The sequence below is a fragment of the Lissotriton helveticus genome, chromosome 8 (genome assembly GCF_964261635.1).
Source record: "Lissotriton helveticus chromosome 8, aLisHel1.1, whole genome shotgun sequence".
In the NCBI taxonomy this organism is placed as follows: domain Eukaryota; kingdom Metazoa; phylum Chordata; class Amphibia; order Caudata; family Salamandridae; genus Lissotriton; species Lissotriton helveticus.
The window spans coordinates 60,031,195-60,051,552 of record NC_136069.1 but is presented as its reverse complement, the minus strand read 5'-3'; the positions used below and the strand labels follow the sequence as shown (position 1 = coordinate 60,051,552).

Below are 20,358 nucleotides of genomic sequence, written 5' to 3'. Positions count from 1 at the left end.
TTGCATCAAGAATTTGGAACTCTCTTCCTTGCGAGATCAGATCAAACCCCTTTACCGCCTCATTAAAAAAGGATGTCAAATGGTTGCTCCTCAATGTCCAATTATAGTGTTGCAGGGATTCTGCACAAACACAGAACTATGCACAGGATTATAGGATCTTGGTGTATGGGGATTGAGTCATCCTACCACCTTAGTACCCATGAGCCCAGGACCGACTAGCTATAGTGTCTCACTATCTCTCCTACTCACTCACAGAGAAACAAATGATTAGACACCCCAGAACACAACACTCCCAGATCTCTCAGGAATCGCTGTAACAAGACACACCCTTTCACTCTCACTCTTGCACTTGTCCTCAATAAAACAGAGACACGAAACAGTTTAAAATATTTATTTTAACTAACATGCCCTAACATGTAGTATACGTGCCACAACAAGCAGGAAAATGCATAGTACAAATACAGTCAGCATAGCAGCTAGTCCATAAATCATGAATGGAGATGTCATCATGGAAAGACAATAAAGCCTAACCTCCCTCCCCTTGCTAAAAAGCAATATTATTATATATTGGAAGATCTCTGGGCTTTATCAGCAGACCCCATACCTTAGCCTATAGAGAGTAGATCTATATCATAGGTGCTGTCTTTCTCTTCTGCCTGGAAAGGTCCCTCTTCAAGTGTCTGCTACCTATTCATGTATTCTAAGAAAACCAAAGTACGTTGTCCAAACAACAGCTGCATCTGTATGTTTTGTTAAGGCCTGGGTAGAACAAAATAACAAGGGGCATTGTTGTTCGACCATGCTCACAATGTTCAGTCAAAATCCCAGGAACTTGCAGAGAGCGAACACAGCGATGAGTTCTCATGTGAAAACAGCCATAGAAATTATTGCAAAATAAAATTGTGTAGTAACGTGTGCAAAGCAGCAAGCAAGCTGCAGCGTGCTTATACGAACTTAGAGAAAACAACAATGTCCCCATGTGCCATGTGACAATAGCAATAGTCTCAAAGCCATCTTAACTTACTTTTATTTCCTGTTGAGATTCTTTGATACTTGTTCAAAGGTTTAATTTTGCCTCTTCACATGTCCTATGAGATTTGTTGCCCTTCTGGAACATTACATGTCCCACAAGATGGGTTGTTCAACGTTGTAATTTTGTCTTTTCACATGCTCCTTAACACCTTCAATGCTAAAGGTATTTTCCCAAGGTGCTGCATGCCCCTTTTCCCATTGTTCATGACGAGCTCAGCTCGTCATGAGCACACAAGCAGTGTACTGCATGACGAGCTGAGCTCGTCATGAGCATGGAAGGTGTTAAGACTTTGTTGCTTTTCTGGTACCTCACATGTCCCTTTATGATGTTGTATTCATGCCCTTACCTCCTTCCACTTCGCTCCTTTGTACAGCGCTGTGATACAACTCGGCGTGGATGGCATTGTGCTCATTCTATGCTTAAAGACTTTCTTGTAGAAATGGCAAATGACTTTGTCCCTTTCTAGCTCGGCATGGATTGCACTGTGCTAATCCTAAACTTGAACATTTGGCAAGAAAAACAGACATTTTAGGTGAGCAAACTCAAAGTGTAGCTGGTGTTGTAGGGTGCTCTATACAGCAGCTGCTCTCAACCTAAACGTGGGAACTACCCAGAGATCTCTCCTTTTTTGCATAATGTATGTGTTACTGACGAGTGGCTGAGAATAAATTTCTTTGAAACCACACAAGGCTTCGTTTTCCTTCTGAAAAACAAAAGGAGGTTGGAGAGTATAATTAAATTTGACCTGCTTCCGTGGGGTCTAAGCCGACGAAGCAACTCTCGCTAAGGAGGCGGCTACTTATGCACGGAAGGTGTGGAAAAATAAATAAATATATATATATATATATATATATATATATATACATACATACATACATACATACATACATACATACATATATATATATATATATAATCAAGTGTGCTTTGGCTTCACCTAGAGGAGTATTTCTCCCTCACCCCTTGCTATTGGCTCGTTGTTGTTATCATTCTATCATTCCATCTCCAATGGGATGCATGCATTGCATTGCAATCAATGAGGAGCTACTTTACATCTGAAAAGTATATTTAATCAACACACTTCAACTTCTTATTCTAATAGATAAATTGTGTACAGATATAATAATTTTGAGTTTTGTTTTTTCAATGGTGCAGGCCTTTTAATGTTGTAGTCACTACTCAGAATGCAAACCAAAGCTATTGCATTTGCCAATGTTTTATGTAGTTTGTCAACCTCTGGTCTGTTCTTTCTAGGCACTGCCCGTGGCGTCGTCATCAACACCGGTGATCGCACTGTGATGGGCCGCATTGCCACCTTGGCTTCTGGGCTGGAAGGAGGCCGCACCCCCATTGCCATCGAGATTGAGCATTTCATTCAACTCATCACTGGAGTGGCTGTCTTCCTGGGTGTCAGCTTCTTCATCCTCTCCCTCATCCTGGGATACAGCTGGCTGGAAGCGGTCATCTTCCTCATCGGCATCATTGTGGCCAATGTACCAGAGGGACTCCTGGCCACTGTCACGGTAAGCAGTCTGAGTGTTTGGGCTGTGACCTTAGTTCAGGCTGCGCCACTGAGTCTTGTGAATTGAGGTTCTCGATGTTATATGGTAGTAGTGAAGATGTGCTTCTTGAACAAAGTATGCTATTAGGCAAATAGGGCCTGATGTGTCAAAGTGTTTTACCCACTCTGTGTCCACTGGGAAACATGTCGCTACAGAAGAGCTTTAATGTGGGGGCTTCATCTTGCTCTAGACTTGATGGTCATATCTCTGTACCAGACATCCTTTATGAAACCTACCTCATCTATTCGAGGCATGTGTGCTGTAGATACACATGCTTTGCATACTCTTGCCATCTAGGATTATGGATGTTTGCAAGTTGTTTTTCTTCGAGGAAGTCTATCACAGTCACTAGATAAGCTAACTCCTCCTTTCGGTGATATTGTGCTTGGGCATCGACTCCATTGTTAGATTGTTTTCTTTCCACCATTGTGTTTGGACGTGAATTGGAGCTCTCCGGTTTGAAACCGTGCTTTGGGTTACCTTAGAAGCGCAATCCACTGTACCCACATTGCTATTGTTCTTGTACGCATTTTACTATTCTCCATGTATCGAATAGATCAGGAAACTTTCCATCTTTGATCAAGAAGAAATCGTGGGCGGCCTTAGACCTAGCCGCGTCGGTTGACTTCCACTCTGTTCCGTATTAGCCAGTCTTCTGCTGATGGAATGGACTCCATTAATTCTGTCCTTAGTGCCACTCCAAGTACCCGCACACCGACCTGCATAAAGACTGCAACTTGTGCCTCTCACCGGAGCACAAAGAAGAGGATTGTGACACTTGTCGATCATTCCGATCAAAAAAGACTTTGCTGGATCGCCAGTCTCAACGAAGGGACATGCAGCGACAAAACATTGAACACACTTCAGATATCTTCGGGGAAGACACCGAACACAAAGAGATGGAGGCATCTGGGGCAGAAGAGGAGGAGGCCTTCTCTATCCAAGAATCGGACTCCAAGCTGGAAATTGAGTTAGAGTCTGAAGATGTTCCACCAGTGTGCCATGGGTAACAAATCTCCTTTGCCTCTTAAACTCCCTTTGGTTAAACAAAAGGCTTTGGTACCACCACTGCCTTCTGGCCATGGTCGGCACCGAGACGCTGCTTCCAAAGCCACATCCTCGTGCTCGGCACTGAAACAGTCAGTCAGCCAAGCCTTCCCGCTCGGGACTGAGTCGAGAAAAGACATCTTCCGAACCGTAACCTTTGGCTCCAAAAGACAAAAATGACAAGTCCCATTCAATACCGAAACCTTCGGCACCGAAATTAAAAGATACCCTTCAAAAGCCTCCGGAACCTATCCTGGATATTATGAAGGAGGAACTGGACCCTAAGCAAAAGAAAATGTATATTGATCCAGACACTGGACACATATTGGCTAAAGGTGTGACACCTCCCAAAAGTCAGATTATCTCAGCGGACACTAGTTACAAACATTTTCTAAATAAGTAGGACAAGTCCTATCTACCCTAATCCTCAATCCCCTCTACCATTTTACCCACCACTTCCATTGCCAGGCTCAGACCCTTTACACATAACACACACAGCCTGATATAGGGGATGATGATAATAAAAATTGTCCACTACCAACAGACCCATGGGATGACTATAATATCAATCCACCAATGGATAATGACCCTGATTTATATCCTGCAAAACCATCACCTCCCAATGACAACGTAGCATATGATGAGTTGATTTCCAGGGCAGCATCTTATCATGGGATTACATTATACAAAAAGTCTTTAGAAGAAGACTGTTCGAGACACTAGGTTCTACACATAGAACAAGTTAAAGTTTGCCTATGTTAAAAGGCTTGATGAGACATGCTGATGACATTTTAAAGACCATGTACGAGCCCGTATATTAACACCTAGGGTTGACAAAAAATACAGACCTCTACCGTCTGATCCCGTTATTATTAAGGGACAATTACCTTTGGATTCTTTAGTAGTATCTAATGCTCACAAAAGAGCAAATTCACAGACTTCAGCAGATGCACCTCTTCCAGACAAGGAGTCTAAATTAATAGATGCATCAGGTAAAAGAGTAGCTGCTCCATCCGCTAACCAATGGTGTATTGCCAACACACAAGGCTTATTAGCCAAATATGAAAGGGCCCACTGGAACGGAATGGAAGACTTACTCCAACACCTCCCAGAGGAGCATAAAGCAGAGGGCACAAAAACGTGTGCAAGAAGGTAAACTAATATCTAATTCCTCCATTAGATGTGCTCTAGATGTTGCAGACACTGAAGCAAGGGGAATTAACACCAGCATTCTCCTTAGACGACATGCATGGCGTAGGATTTCTGGGTTTAAACCGGAGGTTCAGCAATCTGTCCTCTATACCCCTTTTGATATAGAACCCCTTTTTGGACCTCAAGTCGACGAGGCACTCGAAAAAATTAAAAAGGACATAGAGGTAGTAAAATCTATGGGAGCACTTCAGTCCCCATCTAACAGAGGCTCCTTTTGTCGTTCATTCTATAGAGGAGGATCCAAAGATAATTCCTCAGACCCTAATGCCCCCTCATATAAATCCAACATGCAACTCTCTCAATCTAGAGGTTTCTATAGACGTGAGAACAGAGGAACAATTTCAAGGGTAGACGTAAAGGCACACCAACACCTACCTCCCCATCTCCTAACAAGCAGTGACTTGCCTACAATTCCCCCGATCATTTTACACCTGTAGGGGGAAGACTTCAACAATTTTTCCCATTTGGCAATCAATAACTTCAGACAAATGGGTATTAGACATTATCCAACAAGGTTATTGCCTGGAGCTTACCAGCAATCCTCCAAATATTCCACCTTGCACCCACAAATGTTCGTTACAGCACATACAGCTCCTCAAACAAGAAGTACAAACTCTTTTAATAAAAGGAGCGATAGAACCAGTTCCATTACAACAAGGGTCAGGTGTTTACTCTCTGTACTTCCGAATCACACAAAATGATAAGTCCCTAAGACCAATATTGGACCTATGGATGTTAAACCTGTACATACTGTCAGAACATTTCCATATGGTTTCGCTTCAGCAAGTGATTCCACTTCTACTGCAAGGTGACTTTATGTCCACACTAGACTTAAAAGACACATGCTTCCACATTCCTGTTCACCCATCACGTCGCAAATATCTCAGATTTGTAATAGCAGGAAATAACTATCAGTTTAAAGCACTCCCATTCGGATTTACTACTGCACCCTGAGTGTTTACAAAATGTCTAGCAGTAGTCGCAGCTCATCTCAGAAGCCAACAAATTCATGTCTTTCCCATATCTAGACGATTGGTGCATCAAAGCCAGCGCACAGCAAAAGTGCTTGCAACACACTCAGACTACATTACGCCTTCTCCATCAATTGGGATTTAGAGTCAAAACGCAAAAGTCCCATCTTCAACCCTCACAAATACAGTCCTATCTGGGAGCGACTCTAAAAACTCACACAGCTCTAGCCTCTCCCTATGCAGCCAGGGTTCGAAATCTTCTGACTCTGTTACTACAATTTCAAATCAATCAGTACTTAACAGTCAGGACTTTTATGCAACTACTAGGGATGATAGCATCATGCATCGCAATAGTGCCTCATGCAAGATTACACATGTGTCCTCTACAGGAATGCTTAGCACGTCTGTAGAATTACTCACAGGGTCAATTAACAGATCTCGGGTTGGTACACATCGCTCTCTGCAGTGGTGGAACACACAAAACCTATCAAAGGGGGCAGCCATTCATGGACCCCGTTCCACAGATCGTATTAACAGCAGACGCATCTCTCACAGGTTGACATGCCCATCTATAGAATCTAAAAATTCAGGGTCGATTGGACAACAAGCATAACTGTCACCATATCAACTACCTAGAGATTCTAGCTGTCTATCTAGCACTAAAAGCTTTTCAACCTCTCCTCATAGGGAAAGTTGTTGTAGTCCACACGGATAATATGACAGCCATGTACTAGATACAAAAACAAGCGGGGGCACATTTTCTACAACTGCCACGCCTCTCAGACCATTTGGCGTTGGGCAATTCATCACAGAATTAATGCTCTGACAGAGCACCTCGCAGGCGTGAACAATCAAATTGCTGACCTCCTCAGCAGGATGCGATAACAAATACATGAATGGGAACTTCATCCCCAGGTTCTCCTTCCATACTTCCAAAAATGGGGATTCCTACAAATAGATCTGTTTGCCACAGCAGACAACTCAAAATGCCCAAACTTCACCTCCAGGTTCCCACACCCTCTATACAAATGCAATGCCCTATGGATGAACTGGTTAGGGATATTTGCTTACGCTTTTCTGCCTCTCCATCTCCTTCTGTTTCTGGTTCGGCAACTCAGGTAAACATCACTCATACTCATTTTAGTGGCTCCCACATGGGCTCGTCAACCATGGTTCACCACTTTCAATGATTCCACATTAAAAGCTGCACCTCAATCCCAGCCTTCTCACTCAGAACCATGGACAAATCAGACACCCCAACCCCAAGGAGCTCCCCTAACAATTTGGCTCCTGAAGTCATAGAGTTTGGATACTTAAATTTACCACCAAATTGTATGACAATTCTTAAAGAAGCAAGAAAACCTACCTCCAGGGCATGTTATGCGTCGAAATGGAAGAGATTTGGTGTATATTGTAACAACAACATTATTCATCTGCTAGATGCATCTATACAAAATATTATTTGTTACCTTTTGCATCTACAGCGAGATGGCTTAGCCTATATATCCATTAGATTGCACCTGGCAGCAGTAGCCGCATATTTGCAAACCAGACAACACTTATCCTTGTTCAAAGTTCCAGTAATTAAAGCCTTTATGGAAGGCCTTAAAAGACAAATACCACCCAGGGTACCACCTGCACCAGTTTGGAACCTTAACATCGTTCTCACAAGGCTCATGGGTCCACATTTTGAGCAGTTACACAATTGTTCATTACAATTTCTTTCATGGAAAGTTGCCTTTCTAATTGCTATCACTTCATTAAAGAGAGTTGGTGAGCTACAGAGTAGTAGTTCTTCGCACAAACTCAAAATTCCTTCTAAAAGTAGTTTCTGCTTTTCATTTTAACCAATCGGTTGATTTACCTGTGTTTTTTCCTCAACCGGATTCAGTGGCAGAAAGGGCTCCTCACACACTTGATGTCAGACGAACACCATTATACTATATTGCGAGGACAAAAGATTTTTCGTAGAAACAAGCAACTCTTTGTGGAATTTGTTCCACCTCACAAAGGATGGATTGTTAAAGGTATTCAAACTTGCTATGCTAAAGGTAAAATAACTTTATCTATACCTCCTAGAGCACATTTCACTCGATAAATAAAAGCATCTATGGCCTTTTTAGGTAAAATTCCCATAGCTGATATATGTAAAGCTGCAACATGGTCTACACCACCCACTTTTACTAAACATTATTGTGTGAATGTGTTAGCATGTCAACAAGCTAATGTAGGACGGCAGTGCTAAAACACTTTTTCAAACAACTGCAACACCTACCAGTTAACCACCGCTTTGGGAGAACACTGCTATATAGTACATGTAAAGCATGTGTATCTACAGCACAGGTGCCTCGAACAGATGATGTTACTTACCCTGTAAGCATCTGTTCTTGGCATGCAGAGCTGTAGATTCACATGCGCCCTCCCACCTCACCGGACACGTGTAGTTGTTGCAGTTCTCATTATTTACATTACATGCGCATGAACATCTCTGTACTACACATACTTATTTCAATCTCACCCTCTTGCGGGAAAACAATCTAACAACAGAGTCGATGCCTATGCTCAATGTCACCGAAAGAAGTCACCTTAACTCGTGACTGGGAAAGACTTCTTCGAACTTGCAAACATTCTGACCCAACACTAGATGGAAGGAGTAAACAAAACTTGTGAATCTACAGCTGTACATGCCAAGAACAGATGCTTACAGGGTAAGTAACATACAGCCTGATTCATCAACGGGCCGTTTTACGAGCCCCTAATAGCGATTCATAGCGAATCGCTATTAAGGACTCGCAAAACGGTATTCATGTAGGAATTGCTAAATAAATAGCGATTCCTACACATTCCTTATTTGCGAGTAGCAAATTGCTAATCGCAAATAAGGAATAACTCCCCATGCATTCCTATGGGCCAAAAGGCCCATAGGAATGCATGGGGAGTATTCCTTATTTGCGATTAGCAATTTGCTACTCGCAAATAAGATAGTGATTTCAAGGGTGCCAGGGGTGTCCAAAGGACACCCTGTAGCACCCCTGAAATGTAATATACATTGGAGTTGCGCACACACATGTCCAAAGGACATGTGTGTGTGTAACATGCAAAAGAAAAAAATGCACTAAAGTGCTTTAATCTATTTTTTCGCTATTTACCACGAAGTCAGACTTCGTGGTAAATAGCGGCCAAATATAGCGAAATAGCAATTTAAAATTGGTTGATGAATTGCATTTAAGGAATCTCTAATAGAGATTCCTTAAATGCAATTCCTCGCACAATAGCGAATTCTGTAATAGCGATTATTGCATTTGGGATGATGAATCCCAAATGCAATAATTGCACTCGCAAAGGGCCAGATTCTCAGAATCTGTCCCTTTGCGAGCCGATTTTCGTTTCATGAATCAGGCTGATAATCCTTACTTATCTCTATAATGTGATTCTTTTTTTTAGTTTGGCCTGTGAAGCATAACGATCTTACCTTACAGGCATGCCAGAGCTTTTCATTACACATACCATGTTTGCTGGACCATCGGCAACTTTTCTTGTGCAATGTGTGTTTTTTTAGAAATGAATCCCCCGTGCAACATTTCTACCATGAAAACCTCCTCTTCACTGTGAACTAACCCTCCACCCTATCGCTTTTTACATCTTGACTGCTTTTCAATCTGTCTTTTGTTCCCACTCCACTGTAAAGTGATAGGGGCAGATGTCAACTGTAAATGACCAAATTCATCATCTGATCTCAAAGTTAGGGTTGCTTTCTGTTACCTTGATGAAATGTTCATGTTTTGTGGTGCTGCTTTGAGTTGTAAGTACACCTTCTCATCAAGTCGCACCTCCACCCATGAGGTGAGACAGAGAGGGTGGCCTACCACTGAGTGTGAATATGGAGCTGTGGTGGCGGTGTTATCCTTTTCATGCACCGATAGAGGCCTGATGTGCATTCATGTATAACTTCATGATGAGGGAAGCAGTGATCCCAAGTGTTTGCGGGCACAGGAGTCGACTGAATGGCTCCTCTTTAACAGTGTTCCTCCTGTAGACGTGTTAACGTGTGCAGTGGTTCCTGGACACCATGCCACAGTAGTCACAGCCCCATGACTTTACAACTCCACTGTTGCTTTGATCATCCCTGGCTCCATGGGTTTGTGCTTCAGTGACACCTGACACAATAATCAAATATTAATCAGATTTTGAGGACATGTTTGCAGTCCTGCAGTACAGCTGCCCGGTCTAGGCTCCCTGGAAAGGTGACACCTGGCTTCCTGTTCACCACTGCCACGCTTGGCTGACGTCCCTGATCACCACTGTCCTCACCCTTCTCAGAAGTGCACTGGAACCACTCCTAGGGCCTGGTTGTGTGAGGTAATGTACTCTGAGTGCCTGAGGAATGTCTCTCTTCATACCCTCGTACATCTTATTCAGGGGCTGTACAAAGTTTCCTTTAAAATAATGGGCAGCAGAGGTGGACGCCTAAAGAGAGGGAAATTGGTTGATTTCATGACAGGTCAAGGAGACAAGACTGTCTGTGCATCATTTCTTCAATTTGGACTAAGGGCCCGATTCACAGAACTAACTTAAGACAAAATCCTAAACTTACTACCATTTTGGTACTCACAGAAGGCACTTACTCATTTCAGTATTCACAGAAGTTAGGAGTCCTAACTTTAGGACTCCTAAATGCCTTCTGTGTATACCGAAAGTCTTAAAGTTAGGATTTTTCTAATTGTAGGAGTAGTAAAGTTAGGAGTCCTAACTTTACTACTCTTAAAGTGAGAAAAATCCTAACTTTAAGACTTTTGTTATTCACAGAAGGCATTTAGGAGTCCTAAAGTTAGGAGTCCTAACTTTACTACTCCTAAAGTAAGCGGTGGAGACTTCACGTTGATGCTTGGGGGGAGGGGGAAGAGAGAATCCTAAAACTAAGTAGCCAAACAAAATATCATGCTTAGAAAGGAGTCAATAAAGACCGTAAGAGGCAGCTGCACATGCTGTGAAGCGGCAATCTATGCCCGGTAACAAGCTGAACAATGAGAGATTGCTTAAAGGTTAAGAATGAATGGCAATGTTTGGGGTTTAGCACCTGCTACAGGTAACCTGCTGTCACTTGCTGACCAGGTACAAGCTCCAGCAGAACTGAGTTAACCTACAAGGTGAGCAATATTGAGTTTAGCGAATGATTATACCCAATGTTTAGCTGTGATTTATTTGATGGTGCGGGTTATAAATTATGGATATAAACAATAATATTGTGCAGTTAGTGGTAGGCACATCAGCAATGATGTTTAGGGAAGTCCGCCGCTTGATGCACTGACATTGGATCCTTCGTGAGAAGGAGATCTAGCGAAAGAATGTCAATTGGAAGGTTTTTTTTCCACCAGATTTAGATTTTGAATCTCTAATTGCATTTTGCATAAATGGATTCTTTATCGCAGTAACTTTTTATAAATCATTTTTTTTTTAAATAGACATTTGACACCAATTGATCTTTCCAATTTGCGAAGCATTTTCAAAGAATCAATTCATTTTTAAAAAGAGAAACACTATTTTGTTTTATTTTCTAGCAAATTATTTTTGGAAATAGGGCTGGTTTGCTATTTACTGAAGTTAATTTCATAGAAAAGCCTTCCATCTTGTTCATGGAACAGCATTAACCCTTTCAGTCACAGTTGTCAGCGCACAGGATTGTCAGGTGGATTTTGGCACAAAAAGCACGGCTGGCCGAAGGGGGGAGGAAAAGCTGGGCTCAGGCAGCACGAGGAGAAAGAGGCTACCAGACATGAAATTCACGAGGCAGGGTTCAATTTGTGCAGCTTTTCAGCAGTCCGTGGAACGCACAATGCCCCTGACACCGGCGACAAACCATCTGTGGCCAATTCACTGATCCCTGTTGAAAAAAATCAAATATCCACTATCATAGGTTTCCCACAAGAACTGGAAAGTATTTTCGTCTACTTAAGGATTGACACAAAATCTCAGGGGTACGCTTCTACATCAATGATGGCTGGACAGGGCTGTTCCTTCCCAAAATATACCCGCACTTAAATTTTACTAGGTAGAAAATCTGCTTTAGTAATCTAATAAGGCAAAAAAGTGCATGTGCACACCTTGCAGAAATGAGTATTTGCACATCGTTTGTTGCTCTCCACGGGTAAACTCTGTTCCCATTCTCTACTTTTTTATATACTGGGTAGTCTTTACTTTCTCCCACTCTCCAAAGGCACCTACTCTTGCCTTTAAAATGTCTTCTCAGGGTAGGAGAGTGATAAGTTGCATGGCTTTTCCTAGGACCTCTTTCTGCCCCTGGAATTATGCAATCCTGCGGCCACAGCATTTTCCGTATAACTCTGGATTTGCCGCACTTGCCATATAATCCATCATTGCAGATGGTATTAAAAAAATGTATCTAGCTCAAATGTTACTACAAATGTTACCACTCAAGCACCAGTTGAGTTACACAAGGACACATTCATTTTCTGTTAAGCAAGGGGATAATAAGTGATTTGCCCAGAATCACAGGATGTTGAACGTCATTGACGAGACTCAAACCGGTTCCCCGGATTTGAGATCGACCGCCCCAGCCATAAGACCACATCCTCTCCTAGTTAGTTCTTAAACTCATATTAATGAAGTTAAACTACTGCCCATACAGTGTTCACATATGGAAACATGACAACATAGTGGCATAATACTTCTTCCAAATGTGCTGCAATACGCTGCATTTTTGTTGTTTTGCTGCATATTTCAGTCAGCCTAGCTGCATACCTTGGTCCTCGCCTGATGCATGATTCCAGTGGCCTTGACCTAAACCTAACATGCAATGGTGGATAATCCACCCTTGAAGTGAAAAGAACAAACCAGTAGGCAATCACTGCAGACTGTCAACAGGTAATGCCAAGCGCATGAGAGCAAGGAGCTTCTCAGACACAGCAACCAGGTGGCATGTTGGAGCTTGGTGCCAAGTGTGACCCTGGTGCATTGCTCACATTGTTACATAGGATGGCCAGTGTAGAAAGGGCATGTCATGCCCAATAGACATCATGAATCCCAATTGGTAAAGTGACATTGACGGAAAAAGGGCATCTTCCAGGCTCTTCATGTGATCTCTGCTTTTCGTGATTATCAATCGATGGACTATTCTTCGATCATGGCCAGAGACAGTTTAGCCTGCCGCCTGCAGCTCGAACCAGGGAGTCAAACTCTATGCCACAGAAGAGCGGCCAGTGGATCTGATCATTCTGACATTGACTCCTGCGCATCCTTGGCTGCTGGTACAGCTGTAGCCGCGGTCAGCGCAGGAAGGGCGAGTCAGGACAACCGAGGAGGGCTGTATCAGCAATCATCAGCTCTAAAACCAATCTGTCCTCTGAGAGAAACTGCTGACATTAGAAACTCCAGCACACCTGACAGATGGAGATTAAACTCTAGACAACCTGGAGGTAGCCCAGAACGAGGTGGACTCTGGAGGGTGGTTTACTGTACACCGGACACAGACTCGCAGGAGATAAAATCCAAGGTCAGCAGCGGATCTTTCCTAGGGGACATCTTTGTTAGACCTCGGCTGCCTCGCTGCAATAGACACTGCATTTACACTTGGGATTCAATCCAGTTACACTTGGGATTCAATCCAGTTACACTAAACTACAACCATCAGCACAAATGCGGGAACCCATAACTACTGTCTGTAAGACTGGCGAGGAGACAGATTTGTAAAAATACATTTTTTCATAGAATAATTCTTTTCAACTTTGATCACCAGTGGTCAGATGCATGACAGTTTTCCCACTGAATACGCACATAATTTCGGTTTAGCTTCATTGGATCTACATTTACCCATTTTGGATATACTGAAGATCTGACATACACCTGGCAAACCCAGACCAATGCTCCCTCCCCCCCAGCTAATATATGGAAATGCATTGAATTACTGTTGCAGGGTGCTTGCAACATATTCCTTCTTCGCCATACTAGGATCACCCACACTTCCAAACAGATATTGCCAATCTCCTTCAGCAAATTCCAGATATCTGAGAAGCCAGAATAAGATACAATACCCTTTATCTCTTGGCTTGTACTAGAGACCTCCATTTCATGAGGCAGCAATGGATACACTGTGCTCCCCTAATGTGCACTGATCCTCAGAACAAATTATTGTGGGCAGTAGGGTTTGTCTTGACATCTGTCAACACCAGGAAGCTAGGGGACGAAATGCTGAGGATGTCTTCACGTGTCAGTTGTAGGTTGAGTCTGTTCTTAGTTGAGAACTGCACGTAAATGATAAGATGATTCTAACTCTTAGGTTGAGTACAAGTGGCCTGAGTGGGATGTGATAATTTTCCCATCCGATAAAAATACAGCAGCAAGCTATTCAGAATTACTGATTGCCTATGTGGTGGTTTTGGATTCACCATTCTCCTTTTAAATTACAAAACGTACTGATGGGTGTGCTATTCAACACATCGATAATTACCTGGTGTAGTAAATACCACACAGCTCGGTGTTCCAACGTGATGAAAAAATTACAAGCTGACGTCAATGCGCTGACTTGCAGTGGCCATATTGGCTTGGGCACATTTATGAATAAGAGGTAGACACAGCTTCACAGAGCATCGTAACACATACCAAATCAACGCTGAGGCAAGTTAAAATTATTTACTGTTTCAGTTATTTTTCCATTTCAATTTAATTTACTTCTCTAGCCCTGGATATTGTCCTATAAAAACATTTCGGGAATCTTTTATATATTTGGGACACTTGCCTCTCATATACTGTCTGTATGAGAGAAAGTCCACAACACTTCTGTTATTTGAGACACTAATAAGCATTATCTCGTGGCTTCCTCACAACATGTTATGGAACTACAGCATTTTTACAGCATCCAGGAAAATAACCCAATAAATGGAAGCAGTGGTTACACATGTTCGAAAACTAAGTTAAGTTTGAGTCAGAAACGAAAAATGCACTATTATTTAATCACTTTGGTGAAGCCAGGAAACTGGTATTTGATTATTTTCTTGAGATGCAGATTCCCCATGGTCAATTTGCTGTTTGGGATGAGTACAATGAAACCAAAAAACACATTTCAGATGAACCAAGTATTGTGTTAGAGCACCAGCAGTTTTATTTAAAGAAAATATTGATGAAAGTGTGGAGGAGTACATTGTGGCGCTCTGCATTTCTGCTGCTACTTATGTCTTTGGATCTGGAACCAATATATAGATTAGACTCCAATTTACCTTTAATTGCTATTCCAAAAAAATACAAAAATGATTACTAACTTCTTGGAATCTAACACTTGAAGAAGTGGTAGGCATTGTAAAAAGCAATGAAAGATTTGACTGGTGGTCTTTCACCCGTTCACTATGTCCAAGAGTCTTCACCAGTTTGTGCATTGATCACTAAGGGCAGATTTAGTACTGTGAGTGACAAAAAACAGTGAGGGACATCATTTTAAATGTGTGTCTAGGACTCACATAGGCAATAATCCTAATTTCCCAGCACAAAGGAAACATTGCAATAATTGGAAGAAATATGGTAATTTCCAAGTAGTTTGCAAATCAGGGACTTCTAGTGCAAACAGTCTCTAACAGAGAGATAATAAGTGGTACGACCGAACAATGTTATGTTGACAGGGCATAGAAAAGAGAAACTAGCTGTGAGTTGGACACTTCCTGAGAAGAAACTGGTCAAAAGTCCTATGTGTGACATTTTTGTGCATGATGCAGATATCAAGTTACGGTGGAATCTGGGTCATCTATATCTATTCTTTCTGACATCTCATCAGAAATTGGATGTGTAATATCATTAAATTAGAAACCACTGACATCAATCCAAAAGCATTTGGAGAATTTGACATTGACATGGTTGGTTTTTTTGTCAGTTCAGCAGACTGTTCAGGCAGGAGGATTATAGATAAAGTATATTTGTCCTTTAAAGGAAGAGGCATTTTGGATTGGAAAGTCCTAGCTAAATTAGGTCTATTTTTAATGCAATTGCCTCAAATCTTGTAATATTGGGTGATGTGCCTATCTTTTGCGTAGATGTGTATTTTAGTAGCGCCGAAGAATGAATACTAAAATTCTTTGAAATTTTCGCTAAAAGAGTACACTCAGTTAAAGCATTTGAGCATGCATTCAGGTTGAAGAAGATGACTGTACCAACAATACATAAGGTAAGGCCAGTTCCAATACGCGCTAGGAATGACTTAAGGAAACTCTTAGACAGATTCTAATAAAATGAAATGTTATTATAAAACCTTCAGAATCTTCTGAATGGGTTTTGCCTGTGGATTGGACTCACAAGAGGTCTAGAGATTTACGTCTGTGTGTAGATCCCAGTACTTTGAACAAAAATATAATAGTGGGTGGTCAACCATTGCCTCATGTTCAAGGTATCCTAGCTAATTTGGACGAAGCATGGTACTTTTTGATAAGATACTCAAACTATGGATATCACCAAATCCCTTTAACTATTGAGCTATAAGAACTTATTACATTTATAGCACTATTTGGGGCTTACAAACATCTACGCGTGCCATTTGGTTTAGTCTAGCAGCAAGCGTATTTCCACGGATGATGGACTGCCTGTTTATTGATACACCTAATGTACAAACATTCTAAGACAATATTTTGATTTTTACTGACATTCTTAATAAACACCTTCAGGTCTTAGAAATAGTGTTAAGTATTTTAAAAGATCATAGCATGACAGTAAGGCCAGAAAAGTGTAAATAATTCACACTGGAATTCAAGTGGGAGAGGTGTGGCGCCGCGGCCAGGGCGACTGATGCTGGAATCTGGGGATCAGGGTTCGATCCCCGGCTCCGGTGGCAGGTTAGCCCAGCACCATGTGACTCTGGGCAATAGCTCGCTTAATCTTCCCGACGGCCCCCAGTGCCTAGAGACCCTTACGGGTGATTGTGCGCTTTACAAATGTGGATTATTATTATTATTAAGTATTTATGGCACACCATCAGTTCAGAAGGAATACGCCCCACATTCAGTCAAACTTAGATTTTAAAAGATGTTCCAGCTCCATCACATATGGTCTCGCTAACATAATTTTTAGTACATTTGCAAATATTATGCTTGCTTTGTTCATGGCAATGCACTTGTGTTGCAACCTTTAATAGAACTTTAAAAAAAGCGGGAAACTGGTCCTTACCCCAGGTACCCTAACTATTAGCATAGGGAAGCACAGAAAATAACCCTGTTGTGCTTAGAAGGTGTTACAGTGGGAAGTCATGATAGTGTAGCAAATAGACAAACTGCCTTGTGTAGTTGCCTAGATGCGCCAAGAACAACTAGTATATCAAAAGAGAGTTTATGTGTCAGGGTGGTTTATGGGGTGGTATCATCCTTGGTGCAGTCTTTAATCCCCTCCACCAAATTATCCCACGTCTGTGCAATAAATTATTTTCTCAGAACTGTTCATTCCTCTCTCTGTAACAGAGTGCTCTCAGATCGAAACCAAGAGAGTGAGACATCGGTCCAACCTACAGTAGTCTGAGAGAGTGAATCCTTCCAGTGCAGTGTAATATTGTGTTTCGCTAGAAGCAGAGTTAAGTCGGGAACTTGGTGGAGGGTTTCTTGAACTTAGGGCAGAAGAATACATCCAAAAGGATCACTGCTGGGGTATTTATTAGTACACAGCCCATCGTGGTTGACAGCACCTCGAAAACTCTTTTCCAGCATGAAAGGAGTTTGGGGCAAGACTAAAGCATGTAAAGCAAATGTGAGTTTACTGGTTCTAGTAAGGCAAGAGAAAGCTGTGCGGAATAACCTCGGTGGTGTTCGGCAGGATAGTCTGTAGGAAACAATGAGTAGTGCAGTAAGGTTTCCTTAAAGTCTTTAGAGGTAAACCCTATCTCGTGGAGGGGGTGGCCAGCCAGCCAGTGAGCAACCCATTGGAACTTTGCAGCTCAATAATAGCAGTTTAAGTCTGAGTGAGCTATCCACTCACAGTCGCAAATAGCTTTGGAGTAAAAAAAAGAGCTAGCCAGTGGCGCCCCAGTGTCCAAATCAGTTGTGGGACGTGTCTGAAGAAGAAATGAGGGATAAGAAAGGGAAGGTTTGTAAAAGTATCCATAAACTGGTTAGCACATCCATTACTGAAAGTGGAAGAGAAGACCAAAAAGCAAACTGGGCTCGCAGGGACCATGTCGCTCTGCCCAATTTCCCATCCTGCAAATCAGTGGGGTAATGGTAGATATTAATCCTTAGGCATCAAAAGATAACTGATTCCCAGTTCAATCTGGGGTCCAATTGTATATAAAGGGAAAAACACTACCATGTGTTAAAGAAAGACTTTTTAAATTTTAAAATCTTTAGCATTTTCTAACATTTTGTTTATGTAATTTACATCCCCAAAATTTTCAAGATTGTGCATGTTCTTTGACACCTAGGGATGAACCAGATCACTGGTTCTACCTGGCTCGTCTTTAAAGTCATTTTAAGACAAGGATAGAGTGTGCAATTGACCAGGGCACATCCTTTAAAGAGAGTCGGCCTCTACAGGCCCTCAATAGACCATTGCACCAGCAGAGTCTGCCAGAGTGTGTGGGTGGATGCTGCTGTTTACCCACTTGACAGTGCATCTTCTGTTTCTCTCCTCTCTTCTGAGACAACTCCCTAGGTACGCAATAGTTTTCAATACTCATGGCAGACCCATCTAGTCTGATTTTAGGAAATGTCCCACCTTGTTCTTCTTTTCCTTATTTATCCGGTTCTTAGCAGCAGCCCTTTAAATCAGTTGCTGTGGATCTCCCATCTGATCTCGATTTCATCCTCTTCTTTAATTCCCTTTGATTGATAATCTGCGCTCCCAGTTTAGAGATACATGTAGAATCCTTTACTATGGACAAGTTAGAGGGAGACTATAGTTAAAGTTGTAGGTTCCTAAGATCCTGACATTAGGTGTGAGACTGTCTCCCACACCATCTGCTCTGCCTCTTAAATTATTTCTAGGTTTAAAGTCCACTGGAGGTTGAGGTGAGCCAGATGTTTTTTGTTCAACTTGTTTAAACTTGCAGAAGGTCATTTACCTTAATGTTTCCCAAACTGTTTGCCATGGACAATTTTTTTTTTAAACATAATCACAATGTTGCTGTTGCTTTCGCTCCAAGAAAGATTGGGTTAATGTGGGTAGAGATAATGGGCTTGACATCGTGCTCCAGGGCATTAATTTACTATTGAACAAGGACATAATGTGGCACCTGAGTGTAGCATACGTAGAGGCATGCACAAAAAGATCATAGTGAATAATTAGTGCTATATAGAAAACAGTAAGTAAACGCACTGCTAAAGCAATGGGGTATGGCCTCTCTTTGGACGTGTCTGTAAAAATTGTCCTCTAGTGCTGCATTTTTTTGCCCTTTGTCCTGAATTTTTGTCCTGAATTTTCACCTTGTCCTGAATTTTTTACCGTCTTGTCCAGAATTTGACTTCATGCCTATTACACGGGGCCCATTCGTAATGAGGGCACTGTGTCTTTTTTTAGCTCAGTTGTGATCCGCGATGGCACATGGGCATGGATTGGCGGTCTTCTTTTGAATAAATGTGCATCTGAAGGCTGCCAGGTTGTGCCGTGAATTCATGAGCAATGGCTGCGGGGAATCTCCTCTACAATCAGGCCCTCGGCCAGCTCATGAATATTAATGCCACACTGTCCTGCTCAAGGGATTGCGCAGAGTTTCAGAGTGCTACTGCAATATTCATGAGCAGTGTTTCTGTGCAGGGTAACAGGCGCTAGAATCCGGCAGAAAACAGGAGGTGTTTGCACCGCAGCACACTGCTTTAGTGCACACAGAATTTTTTATCAGGGTCGGCCTTAGGCATGTGCAAGCTGTGCACCTGCACAGGCCCACCAAACCCCATGGGCCTCCACGCCAATATATATTCTTAATATAATAATCATCTGAGGATGGATACATATTTGCGTGGCGGCCACTGGCAGGGATTTGGCAGCCTCCGGCTCTGTTCCACTTCCTAACACCCTGACTACCCTCCTGAGCTCCGGGGGGCTCCGCCCCGCCCGGACCCCCTCTTCCGGGGCCCCTACCTACGCTCCCTGCCCAGGGCCGCCATGAGCCTAGAGCCGCCCCTGGTTTTATGCACCGGGCCCTAACAGACTGTCAGCAAGATAAAGCAGGCAGTGTTAGTTACCCTCCAGTAAAATAAGCATTGGCACAATTCCAAACATGCTGTACATCTAACTTCAGCAGGGTAATTATTTTTCGCTGTTGAAGTTTCAAAGTTTTTTTTTTCCACCCTTTGTGAAGTTCCCCTGTTTTCTCATTTGCAAGATTAATTTCACTCCTATCAAATCCAGTCAAGCTAAAAAACGGATGCAGAATATTTCTCTCAAGCTTCACTTTTTGTGGAGCTTTTCTTCGAGCGATGGCATTACAGGAGAAAAACACAAACAGTTTTCTCAAACTAGGCTATGCGCACAGCCATTTAGTGAGTGTAAAATAGGGATATATGGAGTATAACTTAATGGAAGTCAATTTTCACTGAAATGTGGTAAACTGCACAATTCA

The 20,358-nt window shown here is 42.3% G+C and overlaps 1 protein-coding gene across 1 annotated transcript in view; it reads left to right on the top strand.

Annotated features, from left to right (window-relative positions):
• Window positions 1-20,358, top strand: part of LOC144772354 (sodium/potassium-transporting ATPase subunit alpha-1-like) — a 299,498-nt gene that overhangs the window by 132,856 nt on the left and 146,284 nt on the right. Inside the window, exon 8 of the mRNA XM_078656617.1 lies at window positions 2,288-2,556. Within this exon, the coding sequence (XP_078512743.1) occupies window positions 2,288-2,556 (269 nt within the window). The remainder of the gene's footprint in view (window positions 1-2,287; window positions 2,557-20,358) is intronic.